The sequence below is a fragment of the Pristiophorus japonicus genome, chromosome 8 (assembly GCF_044704955.1).
Source record: "Pristiophorus japonicus isolate sPriJap1 chromosome 8, sPriJap1.hap1, whole genome shotgun sequence".
NCBI lineage: Eukaryota > Metazoa > Chordata > Chondrichthyes > Pristiophoridae > Pristiophorus > Pristiophorus japonicus.
The window spans coordinates 131,804,964-131,830,990 of NC_091984.1; the positions used below are offsets into that span (position 1 = coordinate 131,804,964).

At 44.7% G+C, this 26,027-nt stretch overlaps 1 protein-coding gene across 1 annotated transcript in view; it reads right to left on the bottom strand.

Moving 5' to 3' along the window:
* The window catches only part of pappa2 (pappalysin 2), a 586,487-nt gene that overhangs the window by 498,046 nt on the left and 62,414 nt on the right, over positions 1-26,027 (bottom strand). The window contains exon 2 of the mRNA XM_070887395.1: positions 18,810-19,872. Coding sequence (XP_070743496.1) covers positions 18,810-19,872 — 1,063 coding nt within the window. The remainder of the gene's footprint in view (positions 1-18,809; positions 19,873-26,027) is intronic.

Below are 26,027 nucleotides of genomic sequence, written 5' to 3' on the forward strand. Positions count from 1 at the left end.
TTTATTGCTCATTTGTTTGGGTTGTAGCACAGTTGTGCTTGGCAAAAGATGAAATGTTTAGAATTTTTAAAACTATTAAAGGCTGTTTGCATGACTTCATCCTCCAAAGCAAATCACTTACCACTGTGAACAGGCTCCATCCTGGTCTGAATGTATCAGGTATGTGTGTGCATGTGTATGTTGGATAAGGCTGCATGTGCCCCATTGACTGCAACTGAAGTAGGCAGCTGAAGCCAGTTAACTAGTGTCTGCACATTTTAGATCAATGGCAAACCCCCATATTTTAAGCTTCAAATGATCGATTTAAATGGCTTACTCACAATTACATTCCTTTGCCAGCTTTCTGAGAGGCAATGTTTTTTCCAGTTTGCTGTGTGAAAATCCTCCTCTATTCATTCCTTAAACAAGACCGTACAAATATCTGGCTTCAGTTTAGCTTTTCAATCTCCGTGTTTGTTCGGACATGGAGGAAGGATCTGAATTTGACTCCGGTCCCAGTAAAGTTCCATCATTTCCAAAGATATCAGGAAGTTGTGATTGCTTGCTCACACACGCACACGTGTCTCTGGAATAAGCACAATTCGTTTCGCCATGGAACTTTACACCATTGTATTTGAGCGTGCCTGTTTGTGCACCTGCGCGTGCATTGAACGTGCGTGTTTGCTCGTGCAAACGGTAATGCACATTCGTTGACTCATCCTCACAAGTTCGATGGCACTAACTTGTCAGTGACTGTCTCGTGAACAGGTGACGTAACGTCACAGCTCACGTGCGTGACAGTCGGGGGCTTCAGTTGCTTTTTTGGCAAGAGAGGGAGAAGTTAAACAACCTAGACATGGCCGTGAAAACAGGTGGACTAAGTGTGCAGGTCACTAACTGGCTCAGGAACACATGGGGCTAGAGATTTGGGTGGACGGTTCTGAAGGCGTTAACGCCAGATGCTAAATTTAGTGGTGTTAAATTGTTAGTGAAGGGAACAGCAAAATTCAGTGGTTGTGCCCTGACAGTGGAGTGGAGCGCTGAGGGAAGCGTTCCTCACTTCTCTTAGGGACGCTAGGCCGGGTGAGCAACTAAATATCCCGTGCTAAAGAGCCGCTTCGTAGCAACCTAAGTGAGGCCTCCCTGCAAAAAAAAGAATCGGAACATAAAACACAAAAAACATTCCCTACACATTACTCACCACAAATAAAGTTAAATTGCAAAAATGGTATATATATATTTATATCGCTCGCACTTACCTCATGCAGTCATTCCCTCCCTTAGCACCCTGGGGCAGTTCTGTACGCCAGCTTTCTCTGGCGGGGTCACTACGGGTACCGAGCAAAATAAATTTTGCTTCCGTGTTGCTACCGGGGACGTTGCACACCGGCACTACACTTCTGGGCAATAATCCTCAGTGCCATCGGTACTGGCACATTGAATTTGCCGAGCAGCTAATGCCGGTGCTCGCGGCTGCAAACGCATTAGCGCCCGGGCGCTATCCAACCGAATATCTCCCCCATAGTGTCGAACAGACTGGATGTTGATCGACTCAGGGCTGAGTGGTCTGGATGCTGACTGGCTCAAAGGTTAATAGCAACTAATTTAGGGCACACACATGATATTCCCAATCGGAACCAATCATTCTCTACACATTATACTTACCCCTTTAATCATCAATTCTCTTATGAACCAGTTATGATTCGAGCTGACTTGCATTTATATGTCGCCTTTCACGACCTCAGGAATGCCCAAAGTACGTTACAGCAATGAAGTACTTTGGAGTGTAGTCACTGTTGTAGTGTATGAAACGTGGCAGCCAATTTGCGCACAAGCAAGCTCCCACAAACAGCAATGTGATAATGACCAGATAATCTGTTTTTGTTACGTTGATTGAGGGATAAATATTGGCCAGGACACCAGGGATAACTCCCCTTCTCTACTTTGAAATAGTGCCATGGGATCTTTCCCATCCACCTGAGAGAGCAGACGGGGCCTCGGTTTAACATCTCATCCGAAAGATGGCACCTCTGACAGTGCAGCACTCCCTCAGCACTGCACTGGTGACCCAGCCTAGATTTTTGTGGTGTGAATGGGCATGTATTCAATATATCTACCACACTGCAGCAAAGCCGTATTCCACTTTACTGGAACTTAACTTAATGTCCCTTAGAGACTGCCAATTTTCTATTAGTCACCTTGCTTTGTCATCTTAAGCTGGTTAGCATTCCAGGCTTTTAAACACCTACATAAGAACATAAGAAATAGGAGCAGGAGTAGACCCCCTCGAGCCTGCTCCGCCATTCAATAAGATCTTGGCTGATCTGATCCTGGCCTCAACTCCAATTTCCTGACCACTCCCCATAACCCTTGACTCCCTTATCATTCAAAAATTGGTCTACCTCCACCTTAAATATATTCAAGACCCAGCCTCCACAGCTCTCTGGGGTAGAGAATTCCAAAGAATCACGACCCTCAGAGAAAAAATTCCTCCTCAACTCTGTTTTAACTGGGCGACCCCTTATTCTGAATCTATGCCTCCTAGTTCTAGATTCCCCCACGAGGGGAAACATCCTCTCAGCATCTATCCTGTCAAGCCCCCTCAGAATCTTATAGGTTTCAATAAGATCACCTCTCATTCTTCTAAACTCCAATGAGTATCGGCCCAACCTGCTCAACCTTTCTTCATAATAGAGGATATGGGCCAGGTGCCTGTCTGAACAGTGTGCCCAATGACAAAATTATTTTCCCATGTTGACCCAACATCCTCCTGTACTTCCATCAATCGTTTATTATTAGCCAGTAGCAGAATAAGCCATCGTAAATATAGAAAATGATGTACCTCCATTTTGTTTGGCAATCACAGCAGTCAGGAGCTATATTACAAATTACAAGGCAATCTGAATGTGAATTCGAATTGGATTAGAAGGTAAATGGGCTGAATGATGTGGGACACACATCAAGAAAATCCCTGGTCTCGATTGAGTCAGCTGATCTAAGCCGAGACAACAGTTGGGGCCTTGGGGATCCGGGTTGGAGAGGAGGAACGGAAGGCTGGGTTTGTGCATCTGATCACTGCCCAGGGACCAGCTGCTGAGCACTGCAGGTAATGCTGAGGAGAACACAGCTGAGCTCGACTCTAAATACCCAACATGATCAATGGTATGTTGGCCTTTATTACAAGAGGATTAGAGTACAAGAGTAAAGATGTCTTACTGCAATTATATAGAGCCTTGGTGAGCCCGTACCTGGAGTATCGTGTACAGTTTCGGTCTCCGTACCTAAAGAAAGATATACTTGACAACGAAGGTTCACCAGACTGATTGCTGGGATGCGGGGATTGTCCTATGAGGAGAGATTGAGTAGACTAGGCCTGTATTCACTAAAGTTTAGAAGAATGAGAGGTGATCTCATTGAAACATACCAAATTCTTACAGGGTTTGACAGGTAGATGCAGAGAGAATGTTTCTCTGGCTGGGGAGTCTAGAATCAGGGTCACAGTCTCAGAGTAAGGGGTCGGACATTTAGGACAGAGATGAGGAGAAATTTCTTCACTCAGAGGGTGGTGAATCTTTGGTATTCTCTATCCCAGAGGGCTGTGGAGGCTCAGTCTTTGAGTATATTTATGACAGAGAGCGACAGATTTTTGGATATTAAGGGAATCAAGGGATATGGGGATAGTGCAGGAAAATTAAGTTGAGGTAGAAGATCAGCCATGATCTCATTGAATCATGGAGCAGGCTCGAGGGGCCGAATGGCCTACTCCTGCTCCTAATTCATACGTTCTTATGATCTGATAACCTCCCGACACTCAAAAGTCTAGGCTGACATGTGAAGCATGGCCACTTGGTGAGGCACCCGTGCCTGTGGAAAACAACCCTGGCATAAGCCATTGTTTTCCACAGCAACTACAACGTGCATTTACGTAGCGTCTTTAACACAGTAAAATGTCCGAAGGTGCTTCACAAGAGCGTTATCAAACAAAATTTGACACCGAGCCACATAAAGATATACTAGGACTGGTCTTGGTCAAAGACAGAGGTTTTAAGGACTGACATAGAAACTTAGAAAATAGGTGCAGGAGGAGGCCATTTGGCCCTTCGAGCCTGCACCACTATTCAATAGGATCATGGCTGATCATGCAAATTCAGTACCCCATTCCTGCTTTCTGTCCATACCCCTTGACCCTTTAGCCGTAAGGGCCACATCTAACTCCCTTTTGAATATATCTAACAAACTGGCCTCAACAACTTTCTGTGGTAGAGAATTCCACAGGTTAACAACTCTCTGAGTGAAGAAATTTCTCCTCATCTCGGTCCAAATGGCTTACCCCTTATCCTTGGACTGTGATCCCTGGTTCTGGACTTCCCCAACATCAGGAGCATTCTTCCTGCATCTAACCTGTCGAACAAAGGAGGGGTGAGAGGCGGAAAGGTTTAGGGAGGGATTTCCAGAGCTTAGGGCCTAGGCAGCTGAAGGCACGGCCACCAGTGGTGATTGAAGAAAATTGGGGCTGTGTAAGAGGCCGGAAGTGGAGCAATGTAGAGATCTTGGAAGGTCGTAGAGATGGAGTAGGATACAGAGAAAGGCAAGAGTGAGGCCATTAGGGATTTGAAGAACACTTTGGAAAAATAAAATGTAGGCATCAGAATTATAACCTGAAACAGCACTAGTATTCAAAATACACTGTAAACTATGCCAGCTGCAGACATAACCCATTGATGGCATTTTAATTACCCTCATCAGACTGCTATGCTTTGGAGGCCAAATTGTCCTCAGCCTCCTTGAATGGCACATGCAGGACTGTATTCCACATAGATCTTACATCATGGACACAGGCCATACAGCCCAACCATTTCATGTTGGCATTTATCCTCCACACGAGCTGTAGTCAGAATCCCAAGTGCTTGCTCTGTCCAACTGTGTAAGGAACTTGACTGATTGACTCCATTGAACTTCTGTTCCTCATCAGCACTCTCATGTCTGGACAGCAAAGGAAATCGAGCATTTTGGTGCCCTCAAAAAAAAAGGGGGCACTTGAAAAGTTCTTGGAGTGTGACCCCCCCCGTTTAATCAGGGGGCACTTGATTGTTTCTACACAAAATAGAAAAACATAGAAACATAGAAAATAGGTGCAGGAGCAGGCCATTCAGCCCTTCTAGCCTGCACCGCCATTCAATGAGTTCATGGCTGAACATGAAACTTCAGTACCCCCTTCCTGCTTTCTCGCCATAACCCTTGATCCCCCTATACTTGTAGAGCTGTTGCATTGGGAGTGGCTTAGCCAGTCACGTGATGTTCACAAGACTCAATAAAACCCCAGCCAGCTGAGTTCGGGGGATCCACAATGAGGCAGGTGGTTGTGAGCCTGGTGGATGAATTGGTAATGTGTAGTGTGATCGTTAAACCTTTGCTAATAAACCAACTAGTTCTTAATGGTAATGTGCTGCTATGGATTCTTAAGCAAAGAACCCATGAGGTAAATACGTCACACCTGGGTTTCCTTGCAACACTCACGTTTTGCCCCAATTAGTCCATTCTTCCAATGCAATGATGTGTGGAACAGCTCCCCCGGTGGCCTGGTGAGTAAATGCACCTCCCAGGGCAGCACCAAGCCATGCCAAGGATGAGAGGTGCCATGGTCGTCGACCCCATTCAGGAGGCAACGTTGTCAATAGGGGGAGGGAAGAAAACTGAAAATAGAAATGTTAAAAATTGAGTGGGGGGGGGATTGGCGGGACAAAAGAAAAAGCATGGAGCATGAAAAGGCCACACCAGGTTGTTTTGTTTCACTGCTGTCCAATTCTGGGATCGATTCCTGTGTAAATATGAACAGATCTAGAATTCATCCCATCAAGAAATTTAAGCCTTAAAATTCCACGGGTTTTCTCCAGGTTTCCTGTCATAGCTTCGGCAGGAAACCAGTGGGTCCCTCGGTGAAACGGTGCAAGTCATTGTTTTTTTAGCCACCCACCCATTTACCTGGGTATTCAACCGGTCTCCCAAAGCTACGACAGGAAACCGGGAGAAATTCCATGGATTTTGAAAGGCCCAAACTCCTACAGAAGACCCAAACCAGATGTGACACACCCCAAAGCTGCCCTCCGGGAGAGGAGAGAGAAGTATTACGGGGGGGAAGTTCTGGTTAATATTTGCAGGAGTTTTGAAAAAAAGCAGAAGAACAGGTGCCAGAGTCCTGGAGCGCCACAGTTTCAACCTCCAGTGGCCCCCTGGCCGTGTCAAACAAGGTAAGAGCGAAGCAAACTTTCCCCCAGCTATTAAAATAAAAGCAAAATACTGCTGGTTGCTGAAAATCTGAAATAGAGACAGAAAATGCTGGAAGCAGGTCAGGCACTGTCAATGGAGAGAGAAACAGAGTTAACATTTCCGGTCGATGACCTTTCGTCAGTATGTCATCAATGAAAGGTCACCGACTGGAAACGTCAATTCTCTTTCTCGCTCCACCGACGGTACCTGACCTGCTGAATGTTTGTGGTATTTTATGTTTCGCTTCCCCCAGACATGCTTGCTGTGCATCAGTGGTTTTCAGAACCTCATTCCATATTGGATATCGTTCAACTTAAAAAAAGCAAGCAGCTATTGCCCCCAACTGCCAGCGAACTAAGCGCTGATTAAACGTTAGATACCAAAAACTAATAATGCAGTGTCTGGCATCAAAAGAGAGTAGGCAGTACAGGGGTAACTTTGCAAAGCCCTCTCTCCCAGTGTGGAGCTTCCCCAGATGGGAGCATGGGTCACAGAATCGGTCCCAACTCTGACCCACGCTTATTTTGTAACCTGTAACGAACAGGGAAAACTATCCTTGACCCAGGCAGCTAACAAGTAGGCTCTGACAGGGAATCGGCTCAGTGGCAATGCCCTCGATTTGTTTCAGAAATGTTTTGATCAGTATCAGCCATGGCACAGTTGGTAGCACCCTCACCTTTGAGTCAGCAAGTCATGGGTTCAAGTCCCATCCTGAGCACAAAAATCTAGGCTGACGCTCCAGTGCAGTGCTGAGGGAGCGCTGCACTGTCGGAGGTGCTGTATTTCGGATGAGACGTTAAACCGAGGCCCCGTCTGCTCTCTCAGATGGATGTAAAAGATCCCATGGCGCTATTTTGAAGAAGAGCAGGGGAGTTATCCCCGGTGTCCTGGCCAATATTTATCCCTCAACCAACGTCACTAAAACAGATTATCTGGTCATTATCACATTGCTGTTTGTGGGAGTTTGCTGTGCTTAAGTTGGCTGCTGCGTTTCCTACATTACAACAGTGACTACACTTCAAAAGTACTTAAAAGGTTCTAAAGGACTTTGGGATGTCCTGAGGCTGTGAAATAAATGCAAGTTCCCTCTTTTCCTGATCATGGTGCTGAGGGGCTAACGGCAGTGGCGGTGTTTATTGTTTAGAACAGAGCACCAAGCTGAGAATATTATGGATTGCTTGTAAAGCGTTAACAACCATCAAGTCATTTCCTCTTTCTTAGTAGGTCAGACAAAAGTGGGGCTGCAAAAAATACAAGCTTCAGTTCACCACTTGTCTGCGCTCACTTGACACTTCTTTGCTTTGACCAGCTATTCACTATCTGAGCACTTTGAGTGCAAAGACTCAGCGTTTCTGAAACAAAAATGTGGTCGTCCTGCTTGATCACAATCAGCACCATGGCCAGCTCCAGTGACTCAATCAAAAGTTAGTAAATACAATCAGCTGGCTCTCTGCCTTTGAAACCCTTCAAAATGCCAAGAAGGCTCAAATTATCTTGGCAGTTGCAGTTATCTAGATAGTGAGGCCTTCCTGAGAAAGGAAGACTTCCATTTCCACCAGACATCCCAAAGCACGTTACAGTCAACAAAGTACTTTTGGAGTGTAGTCGCTGTTGTAATGTCGATAACGTGGCAGCCAATTTGCGCACAGCAAGCTCCCACAAACAGTAATGTGATAATGACCAGATAATGTGTTTTTATTGTGTTGATTGAAAGACAGAAAAGCAGCGTTACCTTCCGGACCATGTTGCACTGTCGGATATGCCGTCTTTGGATGAGACGTTAAACTGAAGCTCCATCTGCTCTCTCAGGTAAGGACATAAAAGATCCCATGGCACTATTTTGATGAACACCAGGGGAGTTATCCTCGCTGCCCTGGCAAATGTTTATCCCTCAACTCACACCACTAAAACTGATTAACGGGTCATGATCAAATTGCTGATTGTGCACAAATTGGCTGCCGCGTTTCATATATATAGGCACGAGCAATAGCTTAGCCTGTATGCCAAATACTGACATCCTCGGAATCTATGTTAAGTTGTCAGCTACTACACTGTAGTACATGACCTGGCTACATCCATTTTCTGTGTTTCAAATCTGTCTGAATTAAGCAATGCCCTTCAAAGGTTCACCATACTTTGTTCATATCCCTTTACCAAGCATGGAGTGCTAATCTCTATTGATCTCCCCTTGGTTATTTATATCATCAAACAGAAGTCCACGGCTATATGGTTAAAACAAGGAGGCAAATATTTACAAAATAATTCCTTGCTGTCTCACTGCTTTCAGTTCAACAATGAGTAGTGCTATATCATCATCATCATAGGCAGTCCCTTGAAATGAGAACGACTTGCTTCCACGCCAAAAAAGGATGAGTTCACAGGTATTTCAATGAAGGACCTAATATTCCAGGTCCTGAACTACATCCTGAAGGGTGGAAGATGCCTGTGCGTGGATTTTTTTTAATGTGTGATGGCCGTTGCACACCAGCCACCACACGGTCTTGACAGGACTTGGTCCAGTGGCAAGGGTTATCCAAGATGACTGGAGACCTGCTCTGCTGCACAGACCTAGTGCGCACACATATCGCAGTGTGGGCTGGCCCGTGTTGCCCCTGGGCCCCTGACCCCGAACTTAGCCTCTCCTGGGCCCCGATCACATCCCTCCACAGTCTCTCGCTGCTCCTTCGCCCCGACCTCGCTGCTCCTGCTGTGTCTGCCCACGCTCCAATCACCGACCTGGATCTTGATGATGTCACTCTTCGCTGCCGTCGCCCTCCTGCACCAGCTCGCGCTGCTCCCTGAAGTAGTATGCTTCCACGCTGCTCCTGGTGCTATATATGCAAAGTGCTATATACATGTTATAGGCACAGCCAATTGCACAAAAAAGGAAAAAAAAACACTTGAATTTATAATGCATCTCATCACGCCTTAGAAATATCTGAATGCTTCATTGCAGAGAGTTATTAATTCAATGAGTTATAATTCCAGCCATTTTGTGCATCGTAATAATGCAATGAGAATAGTGACCAATTTATCTGTTATTATTAGTTCATGGAGGAATAGAGGTCATGACATCAGGGGAACTTCTTGCTCTGCTTCCAGCTAGTACCAGGGGATCTTTAACATTAACATAAATCACTGGAACAGATGCCTGAAAAATGGCACCTCCAGCAATGCAACGCTCTATCAATAATGCATAGAATTTTGGGCTCAAGGCCTGTGTGCAAAATGGCCGCCGTGTTTCCCACATTACAACAGTGACTACACTCCAAAAGTACTTCATTAGCTGTAAAGAGCTTTGAGACATCCGGTGGTTGTGAAAGGTGCTGTACAAAATACAAGTCTTTCTTTATTTCTTTCTTGAATACCACAGAGGTTTTTGCCTCCACGACTCTACCTGGAAGTCTGCTTCAAGTGTTCACTGCCCTTTTTGTGAAGGTGCTCTTCCTGATCTGAATCCTAACTTTGATTTTTTTCGCTCTTTGACCTACTGTTGCAGTTTACTTGGAAGTAATGCTTCATTTTCCCTTTTCTGGCCCTCTAAATAGTTTCATACTACTACAGGATATGCTCTTCCTTGCCTTCTTTGAAGGCTAAAATGCCCATCCACCATCTCAAATATCGATTGGTGTGACACTCCATGACAACCGATGTCCAAGTCGAGTCACTGCCTCAATGTTCAACGCTGCTTCCAATCAAGTTCTTCTGTCGCTTTGACCGAGTCTGTTTCCGAGTCTTTGAAAATCCCTCCCAGCTACGTGGGTGGGAGCAAAATAAGTCGGAGATATTTCCACTGTACAAGACACTTAAGATTCTGTTTGGACCAGCAAGTTTAAGAAGTTCCCAAAGATTAGATTTACTTGCACACAATACACTCCTAGTCAGCACACAGTAAAAAGCTGATCCTCCCGTCACCTCCACCCTCTGACCTCTCTCATCTCTCTACGGTTCATTAATATTACTGATGTATTTCCCACTATGAGCCTTTGGCTCTTTGCCCCCAGAGTTCCCAAATTAGCAATCTTTCACTCACCTCTTGCCTCTATTGAATTGAAGACTCAGTGCAATGGATCTAACTCAAACTCAGTTTTTCCCCCACAGGATGTTAAAGCTGTGGGGCTTCTTACTTCCTTTGGTCTCATCTTCTTCCTGCTACAGACAGACTTTAAACCTCCCCTCCCCTGACTCTGAGTCAATCCTTGATTGATCCCAATACAAAAGCAAAATACTGTGGATGCTGGAATCTGGAATAAAAACAGAAAATGCTGGAAATCTCAGCAGGTCAGGTCAGCATCTGTGGAGAGGAAGCAGAGTTAACGTTTCAGGTCGATGACCCTTCATCAGTGAACACTCTCCAGTTCTGACGAAGGGTCATCGACCCGAAACGTTAACTCCGCTTCCTCTCCACAGATGCTGCCTGACCCGCTGAGATTTCCTTCAATTATCCTCTCCTCTTCAGCTTGGTAACGTACTGCACTATGGATATGGCTCTTTACTTTGATTTCTCAATACAGAGTATATCAGAATTTTCAACATGCTTTATTATGGCGACCTTCATTATACCCTCACAGCCCTTCTCCAAAGTTATAACCTTGAAACAATAGCTTTTTCTACATTGCTGACCAGATAATGCGGATCAGCCCAGCCCTCCGGTTGTTGAAACGGACCATTTTCATTTCAACAATGGCCCGCCAATCCACAATGGCAGCTTCACACCTGGAAGTGAAGTTGAAAATCTACCCCTCTGTCACTGTAGAGCACTCTGACAAGTGTTACAATCATGTTACCGAGTGAGTTTAATTTAAACTCCTTCAGATGTCACATGCATCCAATTCGAATAGCAATAATCCCAACAAGCACCCGGACTGAAGCTGCTTCTTATAAAGCAGTATCTGCCTATATATTTAAAAGTGAGTACCTGTTTCCCCGTGTGGGTGAATTCAGAACAAGGGAGCATAAATACAAGATAGCCACTAATAGATCAAATAAAAACATTTGGAGGAATTTCTTTACATTGAGAGTGGTGAGAATGTAGAACTCGCTACCACTGGGAGCAGCTGCAGTGGAGAGCATTGATGCATTTAAGAGGAGGCTAGATGCAAACATGAGGAAGAAGGGAATAGAGGCAGGAATGAGAGTGGGAGGAGGTTAGTGTGGAGAATAAGCACAACATCGAACAGTTGAGCCGAATGCTCTGTTTGTGTGTAGATTCTATGCAAAGGAAGTAGGCAGTGAAAATGTAACAACATTAAGTGACCTAGCCCCCAACTATTTACAATCTATATTAACAACTTACAAGAAGGGACCGAGTGTAACGTAGCCAAGTTTGCTGATGATACAAAGATGGGAGGAAAAGCAATGTGTGAGGAGGACACAAAAAATCTGCAAAAGGACATAAACAGGCTAAGTGAGTGGGCAAAAGTTTTGCAGATGAAGTATAATGTCGGAAAGTGTGATGTCTTGCACTTTGGCAGAGTAAAATCAAAGAGCAAGTTATTATTTAAATGGAGAAAAATTGCAACGTGCTACAGTACAGCGGGACCTGGGCGTACTTGTGCATGAAACACAAAAGGTTAGTATACAGGTAAAACAAGTGATCAGGAAGGCCAATGAAATCTTGGCCTTTATTGCAAAGGGGATGGAGTATAAAAGCATGGAAGTCTTGCAACAGTTATACAAGGTATTGGTGAGGCCACACCTGGAATACTGTGTGCAGTTTTGGTTTCCATATTTACGAAAGGATATACTTGCTTTGGAGGCAGTTCAGAGAAGGTTCACTAGGTTGATTCCGGAGATGAGGGGGTTGACTTATGAGGAAAGTTTGAGGAAGTTGGGCCTTTATTCATTGGAATGCAGAAGAATGAGAGGTGATCTTATCAAAACGTATAAGGTTATGAGGGGGCTTGACAAGGTGGATGCAAAGAGGATGTTTCCACTAATATGGGAGACTAGAACTAGGGGGCGTAATCTTGGAATAAGGGGCCGCCCATTTAAAACTGAGATGAAGAGGAATTTCTTCTCTCATCGAAACATAGAAACATAGAAATAGGAGCAGTAGTAGGCCATTCGGTCCTTCGAGTCTGCACCACCATTCAATATGATCATGGCTGATCCTCTATCTCAACACCATCTTCCGGCTTTTTCCCCATATCCCTTGATGCCTTTTGTTTCTAGAAATCTATCCATCTCCCTCTTAACTATATTCAGTGACTTGGCCTCCACAGCCTTCTGTGGTAGAGAATTCCACAGGTTCACCACCCTCAGTGAAAAAATTTCTCCTCATCTCAGTCCTAAATATCCTACCCTGTATCCTGAGACTGTGACCCCGTGTTCTAGACTTCCCAGCCAGGGGAAACATTCTCCCCGCATCCAGTCTATCCAACCCAGTCAGAATTTTATACGTTTCAATGAGATCCCCTCTCATTCTTTTAAACTCTAGTGAATACAGGCCTAGTCGACCCAATCTCTCCTCATACGACAGTCCTGCCATCCCAGAAGTCTGGTGAACCTTTGCTGCATTCCCTCTATGGCAAGTATATCCTTTCTTAGGTAAGGAGACCAAAACTGCACACAATACTCCAGGTGCAGTCTCACCAAGGCCCAGTATAACTGTAGTAAGACATCCTTGCTCCTGTACTCAAATCCTCTTGCAATGAAGGTCAACATACCATTTGCCTTCCAAATTGCTTGCTGCACCTGCATGTTTGCTTTCAATGATTGATGTACAAGGACACCCAGGTCCCTCTGTACATCAACACTTCCCAAGCCATCACCATTTAAATAATACTTTGTCTTCATGTTTTTCCTACCAAAGTGGATAACTTCACATTTATCCACGTTATACTGCATCTGCCATGTGTTTGCCCACTCACTCAACCGATCTAAATCGCCTTGCAGCGTCTTTGCATCCTCCTCACAACTCACAATCCCACCGAGTTTTGTGTCGTCAGCAAACTTGGAAATATTACATTTGGTTCCCTCATCCAAATCATTTATATATATTGTGAATAGCTGGGGCCCAAGCACTGATCCCTGTGGTACCCCACTAGTCACTGTCCGCCACCCCGAAAAAGACTCTCTGTTTCCTGTCAGTTAATCAATTTTCAATCCATGCCAATACATTACCCCCAATCCTATGTGTTTGAATTTTGCACACTAACCTCTATGTGGGACTTTATCAAAGGCCTTCTGAAAATCCAAATACACTACATCCACTGGTTCTCTCTTTTCTATTTTATCAGTTACATCTTCAAATACTCCAGTAGGTTTGTCAAACATGATATTCCTTGCATAGGGTTGTAAATCTGTGGAATTCTCTGCCTCAGAGAGCTGTGGAAGCCGGGACATTGAATAAATTTAAGTCAGTTTCATAACCAATAAGGGATTAAGGGGTTATGGGGAGCGGGCAGGGAAGTGGACCCGAGTCCATGATCGGATCAGCCATGAACGTATTAAATGGTGGGGCAGGCTCGAGGGGCCGTATGGCCTACTCCTGCTCCTATTTCTTATGTTCTTATCATTATCAGACTATGTTCACAATGCAGGTGTTTTACTGTCTTTCCTTCTATTAGCTCAATATAAAAAGTTCTGCTTTCATCGAAAATGAGAGTTTTTATTTGAAGGTAAACACTCATTTTCTGGGGCTCCCCAGGTTACCATTCAATACAGCCCGAATCACAGAGCACCAGTCATCATCCTCTCAGTCAGTTCCCAGTTGGCAGTTTCCACTCAGTTTGCATTTGGTCTCAGAGATTCGAATGTCAACAAATCAGCAAAACCCAGGTGCCAATTAGAGGTGTTCCATGTGTTTTCAAAATTCAACTCTTTGGGGACAATTTGAACCCGATCACCCAATGGATAGCAGGTGGGGCGGGTCAAGTATATAAGAATTAGGAGAAGTAGGCCCTACGGCCCTTCGAGCCTACTCCGCCATTCAAAAAGATCATGGCTGATCATTGACCTCAACTCCAATTTCCCGCCTGTTCCCCATATCCCTTGATTCCCCGAGAGTCCAAAAATCTATCTATCTCAGCCTTGAATATACTCAGAGACTCAGTATCCACAGCCTATTGGGGTGAAGAATTCCAAAGATTCACAACCCTCTGAGTGAAGAAATTCCTCCTCATCTCGGTCTTAAATGGCCGTCCCCTTATCCTGAGACTGTGCCCCCTAGTTCTAGACTCTCCAGCCAGGTGAAACAACCTCTCGGCGTCTACCCTTCAATCCCCCTCAGAGTTTTGTACGTTTAGAGTTGCCCAGGTTATCTAGCCGCACTGTAGAGGCCAGGAGCTGCCTGTTCCCGATTCCAATCTGCCCAACTGAGCAGGTGGCAAGGGCACCCACCCAAAGCCAGCGGGGTCCTTTTTCACAAACGCATATCGGGTCCCGGTGGGATTCCAACTCGGTGTCCCGTGCGCAAGGCGGCTGTGAAATCCCCATCATGAATCGACAACGGGGAAGAGAATCCAGAAGAGGTCCAAAAAGGTAAGATTGTTTTTTTTTAAGTTCAGTCAGGAGGGGCAGGTTGGGCCCCACAAGAAAAGCTTAAGTCTCCCCTGCCCCAGACTCCGCCTCCCCGCCTCGTGATCGTGAGACCCCCCCTCCCCGCCGAACAGCCCAACGGCAGCTGATCCCACCACCGACCTGGCCTCGGCAGGAGGGAGGGGAGACGAGTGATTTTTTCGGAACAAGACGGAAGTTGACCAGCAGAACTGAAATGATGTCTGGCAGTTAAAATATCCACCCTTTGTGGAGCAGCGGGCGTGCATCAAATTCACGGCGCTACTCACCCGCCCAAACTGGCCCAGAGTTATAATTGGGCCTTTTGTTTAAAAAATAAATTCAAAGTAGGATAAAGAAAGACCCTCTGTCTGTGTGTGTGTGCCCCTGTCCCCCAGCTTAATCTAATTTCTAACATTTGTAGAGTATTTATATCTCGCGTACCAACTAAAGGTGCAACAGGTGTGCAATTAGCTGCTCCCTCTCTCACACACATACTGCCTTGCTTTTTTTAAAAATAAACACATTCAATCGATATAAATGTTACCTAAATAAAGCATGTGAACTTTGTCCTTCAGCTTTTTGTTCAAATAATTTAGTAAGAACAACTAAGTGGACATGTGTGGAGGTTAGCAAGGAGCGTTCTAACATTTGGCTAGCTTCAATGCTACTGATGCATCCTGGGAAAATGTGCATACTGCACATGTTCAGACTGCAGGACCTGCCTTCAGCTCAGTGTCACAGCTCTGGGCAACAATACAAAATCTTATATGTTCATCCTTCTGAACTCCAATGAGTAGAGGCCCAACCTACTCAACCTATCTTCGTAAGTCAACCCCCTCATCTCCGGAATCAACCTAGTGAACCTTCTCTGAACAGCCTCCAATGCAAGTATATCCTTCCTTAAATACAGAGACCAAAACTCTACGCCGTACTCCAAGTGTGGCCTCATCAATACCCTGTAGCAGGACTTCTCTGCTTTTATACTCTATCCTCCTTGCAATAAAGGCCAACATTCCATTTGCCTTCCTGATTACTTGTTGTACCTGCATACTAACTTTTTGTGTTTCATGCGCAAGGACCCTCAGGTCCCTCTGTACTGCAGCACTTTACAATTTTGATGCATTTAAATTATAATTTGCTTTTCTGTTATTTCTGCAAAAGTGGATAACCTCACAGTTTCCCACATTATACTCCATCTGCCAAGGTTTTTGCCCACTCACTTAGCTTGTCTATAATCACTTTGCAAATTTTTTGTGTCCTCCTCACAATTTACTTTCCCACCCATCTTTGCATTGTCAGCAAATTTGGTTACATTACACTTGGTCCCTTCTTCCAAATCATTAATATAGATTGTAAATAGTTGAGGCCCCAGCACCGATCCCTGCGGCACCCTACTAGTTACTGTTTGCCAACCGGAAAATGACTTATTTATTCTGACTCTCTGTTTTCTGTTAGTTAGCCAATCCTCTAACCATGCTGATATATTATCCCCAACTCCATGAACTTTTATCTTTAACCTTTTATGTGGCACCTTATCGAATGTCTTCTAAAAATCCAAATACACCACATCCATTGGTTCCCCCTTATCCACCCTGCTCATTACATCCTCAAATATCCAGCAAATTTGTCAAACATGATTTCCCATTCATAAAACCGTGCTGACTCTGCTTGATTGAATTATGCATTTCCAAATGTCCTGCTACTGCTTTCTTAATAATGGACCCCAGCAATTACCCAACAACAGATGTTAGGCTAAATGAGATGTTCGGTGGTCATGAAAGGCGCTATACAAATGCAAGTCTTTCTTTTTAAAGCCTTATTTTGGACTTTAGAAATTTCACAGGAGGGGACAAATGGCAGATGAAATTTCTTGCAAAAAGCATTCTGAGTGATTCAATTTGCTTGCCAACAAACTCTGATGGTAAAATGATCACACATGGTTTCTCCATTAATTTACATGCAAAATCTCATTATGAAAGGTTAGCACAAGAAGTTTCCATTATAAATGTTGACATAAAAAGTGTGGCAGAAGGTGCATGCCAGATTTTTAACAATATCGAGGTTATAGACCGACTCCATGAGGTCCTCTATGAAGTTTCCCTCCAAGCACAACAGGACAGCACCAATCATGTGGCCTGTTCTCCTGACCAGCGAGCTCCATGCTGGGAATGGAATCTTGCAAAACTACCTCTTGCATATTGACTGCTTTCCTCCCCGAGCAGCAATTGTTTATTAATTACTAGTAAGCCGCAGTAGTAACGTCCAACTCACAGCAATAATCACACAATCCTTTACTCTGGTCATTGACTACACAGAATGGGTTGGCATCAGTCTCCGTTATAATACCCATCTGTGCAACTCCCCCGCTCCCCCGCCACCCACCTCCCCCCCCCACGCCCCTCAAAAAAAAAGGCCAATAACACCCATATCACTATATTCCCTCTTACACTTTTTGATGTCCGCTCAAAGCCCTTGACTAGATGACAACAGAGCGAATACAATCCCAAACTTTCTTAAAAGGAAGTTTGGTGCTACAAATGTTCAACGGCGAACTGGAGGTATTCCTGGCCTAGGCCGCTATCGCAACGGTGAAAAGGTAGGTGGGGTGTTGGGTGATGTGCCCATCTCCCAGGAGACAACCTGGCTGTTGGTGAGTGGGAGCATTGGGGGAATCATAATGATCAGGGCACCATGACTGAACAGGCCAGCCTCGATGGACCAGCTGGTCTTTTCCCCTCCGCCATTTTCATATGTTCATAAGTTTTATAAAGTAACTTTTCAATACCAGTTTGGTTAAAAGTATTAATTCAACAAAGAAGCTGCTAAACTGACTGTTCAAATGCATGCTGGGAAGGTTGGCCACATTGGAAAAGTCTAACTCAGCAGACTGTCTAGAAGGTTAATGATGAGATATCCGAGAGGCCTTGAGAGACTGTGAGAAGCTGTTATAAACATCAGATGCTGCATTAACTGGTGTTAAACCATGGGAAAGTGGAGTGTGGAAAGTACTATAATGTATTCACCAATAAGTATGCTCACAGGTTTGTACAGCTGTTGAGTTGTGAGTGGCTTAGCCAGTCAGGTGATGTTCACAAGACTCAATAAAACCCCAGCCAGTTGGGTTCAGGGGATGCATGATGAGGCAGGTGGTTGTGAGTCTGGTGGATGAACTGGTAATGTGTAGTACGATTGTTAAACCTTTGTTAATAAACCAACTGGTTCTTAGTAGCAATGTGTTGCTATGATTTCTTAAGCAAAGAACCCATGAAGCAAATACATTACAAGTACCAAGAGTGTGTTTTTGCCAGTAAGCAGGGTATAGAAGCTGCCATTTCAGGAAGTTCAAAGAGACCGTCCACCCAACCAACTGGAGACACAGACCAGAAGGATGTCAATGGGGAATTAACCCTCAGTTTCCCGAAGCAGAAGACGTCAACCATTTGGAGCTTCACATTCTACTTCTAAGTATCTCTATCTGTAAAATTATTGCATTTTAATGTTAATAAAACCAATAGTTTAGGAAAGCAAAAAAGGCTTGGTGTAGCCTGATTACTCGAAAGAGTAAAGGGTGTTAAGCCAAAAAGCCTTCAAAAGAGTTACTTGACAGTCAACAGCACAGAGGCTGCTTGGCTGTCTGAACACATCTCGCATCTACAGATTACAGAAAGCCATAGTTCATGATATTGATGAGACTCGAGACTGCCTGGAACAAAGCACGCCATCCTTTCATTTTTGGGAATCAGGTTCAAATGCAGCCCAAACCGATCGGAGCAAAGTCTCCTCTCTGATGCTGCAAGAGTCTGCTGTCAAACCCTGTCCCAATTTGGGACAGGCCACAAGGGTGGCTGGTATGGGAAATGGAAATGTCACACTGCCACTGAAATGGAGGCCAAGTCATATTGTTTCAGCTATTCGCATTTAACCTACGATACACTTGATTGGGAAGTACTTGATGCCGAATATGTGAACATGTTGCAAACCCCAACACTGTCAATGTCGAACTGTACTGTGCGCTCAATTCAACAAAAGCACTTAACCAAAGCGAAATAAGCGATTCCTACCTTTCTGGAGAGTCTGGGTCGAAACAGGTTTTCCTCACATCCGTAATCGTGGGGTCGCAGCAGTCGCCATCATCAAAGTCATCCAGGATATTATTGCATTCCATGTTACAGATCCCATCCCTCCTCTTCCAAACGTAGCACCTCCCCAAGAAGCGGCAGTCCCCTCCGTCATACCCCGTCAAGGGGTGATCGCACTCAGGCTCACAGTTGTCGTTGCCGATCTTGCTCTTCTCGCAGTTGACCAAAATTATTCGGTTGCGGATGGTGGTGTTGAGAACCTCGGTGACGGTGAGCTCCCACGTGATGTTGTACCGGCTGAAGGCCCTGTTCAACGCCAGGTGCTGGAGCTCAATCTGCTGCTTGGTAACCATGGGGTTCTGACGCATGTCGTCGTGAACGTTGATCACTCGGTAGCGGATCAGCTTCTCGCCCCTCAGTGGCCAGTACCCGTTGTAGTTCTTGATGACGTCGATATTGTCGCAGACCGTCAGTCCACACGGCGTAGGGAGCAAGGGAGAAGCCAGCTCGGGTTCTGGTAGAAGCACAACGTCCCAAGTGGGATAATGACTGTCCTTATCCGGTATCCACTGCTCTTCCATCTTAGAGAAATCTGCATTGAAGACCAAGGAGGAGTCGTCCCCCTGTATGTTTTGACGATAGCTCTTCATTAATTCTGCTTGGGACTTTGCAGTTTTCCAGAGGGTGAAGCTGGCCAGGTAACCACGGAAACTGTGCCCGTCCTCAGAGCTGTCCCCACCAATCAGCAATGTCCGGCAAGAGCTCATGAAGGCGCTGTGCAGATCCCCCAACTGTCCGGAGCTGGCCCCGACTCTGGCCCCATTCACGTACAGCATCATCTGCTGGCCGTCATAAGAGGCAGCCACGTAAGTCCAGGCGTTGGCATGGTAACGGTGGTGGGCGAAGACTTTGGTGGCTTTCCTCGCCCGGTCTGTGCGGAGAGAGAAGAAGAAACGGGGGTCCTTCCTTCCAGAATATTCTACCGATTGAATGCCAATCATCCAGCCCTTCTCACTGAGCGAATAGGAGCAATTATCAAAAAGCCCTGCAAGAAAATACCAAAAAAAACGATCATTTTTCACGCACGCATTAGTAATGGTGGCAAAATGTGCAGCCCCTGTCCAATCATCACCTGTTTGGTGTAAATAAAGAAAGAACTTGCATTTATATAGCGTCTTTCATATCCACAGGACATCCCAGCGCTTTACAGCCAATGAAGTACTTTTGAAGTGTAGACACTATTGTAATTTAGGCAACACAGCAGCCAATTTTCACACAGCAAGTTCCCACAAACAGCAGTGTGATAATGACCAGATAATGTGTTTTAGTGATGTGGGTTGAGGGATAAATATTGATCAGGACACCAAGAGAACTCCCCTGTTCTTTAAAAAGTGCTGTGGTATCTTTTACGTCCACATGAGCGAGTAGACAAGTCCTTGGTTTGGATTCTCTTTCAGGTCAAATGGCCTACTCCTGCTCCTATTTCTTATGTTCTTTCAAAAGAAGGCACTTCCGACAGTGCAGTGGAGGTTCCCTCAGTACTGCACTGCAGTTCCAGCCGAGATTTTGTGCTCAAGTCTAAGGTGACTTAAACCCACAACCAAGTGACTCAGAGATCAGAGTGCTGCCATTTTTTAAAGTTTTTTATTTACTGAACATTAAAAACATTGACATCGTGATCATTCCATGTATCATACAAATCCATTCCGCCCCTCTGCACAGCTGTTCCTCCATCACATATTAACATCAAAACCTGAAGTTTAATTTGTCTCCTGTAACATATTAATGTAGCATATATTGCACTTTAAAAATTGATCATAAAATACTATCTTTAAATTCCTTTCTAAATAAAACATCCACAGAGCCTTATAATGGTCTTTTAGGTTATATTTAAAATACTCCTTTAGGTTTATTCTCCTCCCCTTAAAAACAGAGCATTCCTTCTTTGCACAATCACGAATCTAGCCAAACTGAACATTAAATTAATTGCCGTACCGCTAGACTCAAGCAGAAAATGGAGTCCTATGGGATTCCCACTCTCGCTCTTCGATCCCCACCCAGCAAAAAAACCTCATGCAACTGTCGAACATAGTATGTAAAATCCTTTAACTGCGGATATAACACCAGCAAATGGGACAGACTCTCATCCCGCGTCCCACACACTGGGCAAGTTGCCACCTCCACTCATCCAATCTTGCATAAGATCATCATGGTAAAAATCCGGTTATGAGCCAAATTAAAATCCAGTTCAATCCATCCTGAACATTTAAAATTCGCCCACAGTCCCTTCTAAATCCTGTCTATTAAAAAATTATTTAGAAAGTTCTGCACTTAGACCTTGAGCCTCCCTCCCCTTTCATTCCACTTATTGCTACTTTTATTTCCGCTAATGGCGTTCGACAAAGTGCATATAATAGGCTTGCCAGCAAAGTTGAAGCCCATGGAATAAAAGGGACAGTGGCAGCATGGATATAAAATTGGTTAAATGACTGGAAACAGAGAGTAGTGGTGAATGGTTGGAGGAAGGTACACAGCGGTGTTCCACAGGGGTCAGTTCTAGGAACACTGCTTTCCTTGATATATATTGATGACTTGAATGTGGGTGCACAGGGCACAATTTCAAATTTTGCAGATGACACAAAACTTGGAAGTATAGTAAACAGTGAGGAGGATAGTGATACACTTCAAGAGGACATAGACAGGCTGGTGAAATAGGCGGTCACGGGGCAGATGAAATTTAATGCAAAAAAGTGTGAAGTGATACATTTTGGTAGAAATAATGAGGAAAGGAAATATAAACTAAAGGGTACAATTCTAAAGGAGGTGCATGAACAGAGAGACCTGGGGGTATATGTGTACAAATCGTTGAAGGCAAGAAAGCAGTTAACAAAGTATATAGGATCCTGGGCTTCAGAAATAGAGGCATAGGGTACAAAAGCATGGAAATTATGATGAACCTGTATAAAACACTGGTTCGGCCCCAACTAGAGTGTTGTGTCCAATTCTGGGCATCGCACTTTAGGAAGGATGTGAAGGCCTTTACGAGATTTACGAGAATGATTCCAGGGATCAGGGACTTCAGTGACGTGGATAGACTGGAGAAGCTAGGGCTGTTCTCCTTAGAGAAGAGAAGAGAGGAGATTTGATTGAGAGTGGATAGAGAGAAACTGTTCCCATTGGCAGAAGGGTCGAGAACCAGAGGACACAGATTTAAGATGATTGGCAAAAGAACCAAAGGTGACATGAGGGGAAACTTTTTTACGCAGCGAGTGGCTAGGATCTGGAATGCAACTGGAATGGATCTGATGGAGGCAGACTCAATCGTGGCTTTCCAAAGGGAGTTGGATAAGTAGCTGAAGGAAAAAAATTTGCAGGGCTACGGGGAAAGGACGGGGGAGTGGGACTAGCCGAAGTGCTCTTGCAGCGAGCCGGCACAGGCTCAACAGGCTGAATGGCCTTCTTCCGTGCTGTAACCTGTCTATGATTCTATGATACTTCTTTTGTCTCGCATGCTTCTCTCATCCTCCTTTAAACCCTCTTCAATAAAAGCATTAACCTTCTCCATCGCTAATTTGAAAACATCTTCTTTTGCATGCAACTCTTGATAAAAGCTACCAGCCATCTCCAGAATCTACCCACTTTCATTAATGTTCTTTTCCTCAACCTTCAACTCTCCAATTAATGATAACCTTTGTCGCAATTGGTCTTGCTCTAGAAAATATCTACTGCATCTTTCTCCCTCCAACGCATTTTTAGCCTTTGCATGGAGAATGGACCCCTTGCAATTTTCAGCTTGCAATAATTCCCACTCTTCCTTTAAAACTTAGCCTGCTCCCTTATCCCCTCCATCAACTGCTTTACAGATATCCGTAAATTTTCTGTTTATATTCTCTTCTCAGTGCCGGTTGCTCTCTCTTTCACATAACGTACCGAAAAAACTTTAACCTCTTATTTGAAATTGTCCCACCAAGCTCTTCTTTCTTTCAAGAATAAAGGTTCCTTCTGAGCATTCTTTATTATACTTAAAATCCCTTCTTTATAAGCAATTTCTTTCAGGTACTGATTGTTTAAAATCCACACCCCTGGACCGATCTTAATACTGCTGTTCCTAATTCTAAGAACCAAAGCTCGTGGTCACTAAGAAATACTTTTTTATAATAAATCTCAATCACCTCAGAACATAACCCTTCCTGCATTAACACAGAATTTATTCAACTCTGTTTTAAAACATTACCCACCCAACCGCTTCAACCTCTTATGGGGTTCCGATACCCCCATAAGTCTCTCAAATTTAAATTTGGCATCATTTTTACAATCATCCCTCTGGAGTTATCATCCTTAAAGGTCATCTGGGCTGAAACGTCCATCCGAGATAAAAATGCATTAAAATCTCTCACTATGCAAGGGTGTTCCGCCTCTGTCACTTCTGTGAATAACCACCGAAAAAACTTGCAACGCTTACAATGGTCGTTCGGTCCATGGATATTAAAGAGATCATTATTAAATTCCTCCAATTTTACTTTAGCAGTAAAAATCTCCCCTCAGTGATCTTGTCCACTAAGGCAATGTTCTTTTTTTATGGATGGACTCACTAAAGCAGCCACCCTTCTACGGTTACTGTTTGCGCAACTTGCAAACACCTCTCTCTTCCAAACCCTTTCTAGGATGTAAGCATCCCAAAAGGTTTCTTGCAGACACAACAGGTCAGTGCCTTTAAAACACTGCAACAATTGCTGTAATTTCTTCTCCCCCCTCAGTCCATTTACATTAATCCAGACTAATATAATCATGGCTCCTAATAAAGGAAGTGTGCCTGATAATCCCCCTCTCATTTAATCTCTGGCCCTGACCACCTCTCATGCTCCTTCCCAACTTTTCAGGCAGCTGTTGCTTTCTCCTGTAGCGTCCAGCGCTTTTTCACCGCCTGTTTGAATCTTCCATGCAGTTTTAGCCTCATCCTTAGTGGCAGGTTACATCCCCCAATGAGGTAAAAAAATTGTAGCCTAAAAGAACTAACCTAAATGAATTACACTGGCGCAGAAACTTTGGGGAAACTTGGAGATTTTAATTTACTCCAAAAGTACAGCGCAGATAATTGGGTAAAATTGAACCCATTACGTTTGGGCCAAGGAGCTGACCCTTCTCCCTCCTTCCACCCCTCACTAACCTCTCCCTTTCCACATAATGTCACCCACCTCACTCGCCACCCCTCCCCCATCATTTCCATGTCTCCGTCTCCCTCTGACTCCTCACTCTCGAGTTCTTCTGTAACCTTCCGTCCCTGCTCCGCGTCAGATACATAATCTCCCTTAGAGAGTGTTCCTGCTATCATGGTTTCTCCAACAGTGCCACTCCCTATGGCCTCATCTCCACCACTGACCCTTGTTTCCCGTTTCTTCTCTCTCTGGGACAATGGCGCGTCTTCACCTATCTTGCTCCCCTCTGGCGTCTTTGTCTCCCCACTCCCATCCTGCTGTCCCTTTAAGGCTCCAGCCTCTTGCACCCTTTCCTTGTCTTGAGCGCTCCAGCTCCTCAAGATGTCTGACTCCCCGTCTTTCTTTGGAGTACTTACACTTACCCCACTCGCCCCGTGGACACCAGATTCTTGAGGGAGAGCTGAGCCATTTTGTGGCTCAAGTCTTCCCTCAACCCATTCTGCCCTCCGCTGTCTGTCCTTTTCCACTGTACTGGGCGTTTTACACCATCTCCATCCTGTTCTCTGCTCTGCAATTTTCTGCCTCTTCCTATGCTTTCTTTCTCCGCCTGCTCCGCTCCTCTGGCCATTCCACTCACACCACCTGCTCCTTCTCCTATCTCATCACTCAAGGGCTACCTTCTGCCTCACACTCACGGTGGGTGAGGCCTTTCTGATACGCCCCACAGCTCTCCGCCTTGCAGCTCCGAGCAATGTGTCCAGACTCGCTGCAATTATAACAGTGCAAGTCTGGACAGCTTCTTACAAGATGGTCGTGGCCGAGACAAGAATAACAAACCTTCACCAGGCTATCGTGCAGTAAATGAAAGTACATCACACCGTCCATTGTCTCGAATTTCATGCTATATGGCAATTACCTCACCCCCTCTAGGAACCGTACCTTTACATAACGGGTTCCATCTGCCATCCGCATTCCTGGATAGTTTCTCCTCTTTATTGCCAAGCAAATTTTAATGTCCCACAACTCCAACTTTTTTATTAGCACATTGTCTTCAATATAAAGCAGTAGGTTTAAGAATGAGACCATCACCTCTTCAGAATATAGCAGAGATACCTCCAAGAACTTCCAACCTTCAAACTCAGTAAAAGTCTTTCCACCACCTATCGTCCACTGACCGTCACCTCAAACCCAACATTCGGCTTTGGTCGGTAGGCAAAGTAGCTTCTCTCGCCGCTGTCCTCATGTATAAAATGATTTAAAGTATCAGAAATTGAAGTACTGAGTCAAGGTTAAGGAAGCTGCCCTTCTTCTTTTGGAAAAGGAGACTTTGAGGTAACCCAATTGATGCCTTCAAGGTAATGAAGCTAATTAAGAACTTTGATCCAAATGGTTCACTGTGGTGGTGGGTTTGAATACCAGGGGGCACGAGGTAAAAATAAGGAGGTTCGGAGTAAGGAGGGAAATGGGGCCAAGCTTTTCCACCCGATGTGGGAGAAAGTTGTGGAATAAATTAACATTGACACAGATAAGTGTGAATGGATTCAAGAGATAATGTTTTTGGAGAAAAGGGATTGAGGACCGTGAGAAGGTGGGGAGCACTGAAATCTGAAGAAAAGGCCTGATTGAGTCTACTGTCCCTTTCCATTTCCTACATGTTCTTAGTGGGCAGATATTCTTTTACCAAGATTGAAAAGGACTGAGGTTCGATTGTCCCACTATTCAATGAAAAGCCCCAAACTATCCAGTAGGATGATGGTTGTCAAGAAAGCCATTCAAATGAGTCAGTTTAGCTCAATTGGTTGCACTCAACTCTCAAGTCAGAAGATTGTGGGTTGAAAGCCCGTTCCCAGGTTTGAGCTGAGAATCAAAGCTGACTTTGCAGTGCGTTACCGAGGGAGCGCTGTATTGTGCTTTGAGTGCTGCCCTTCGATGGAGACTTTAAACTGAGAGGCTCAGTGATGCGAAAGACCCCATGGCACTCTTTGAAGAGCAGGGAGTTCACCTCGTGTCCTGGCCAACATTGCTCCTTCAATCAAAACAAATT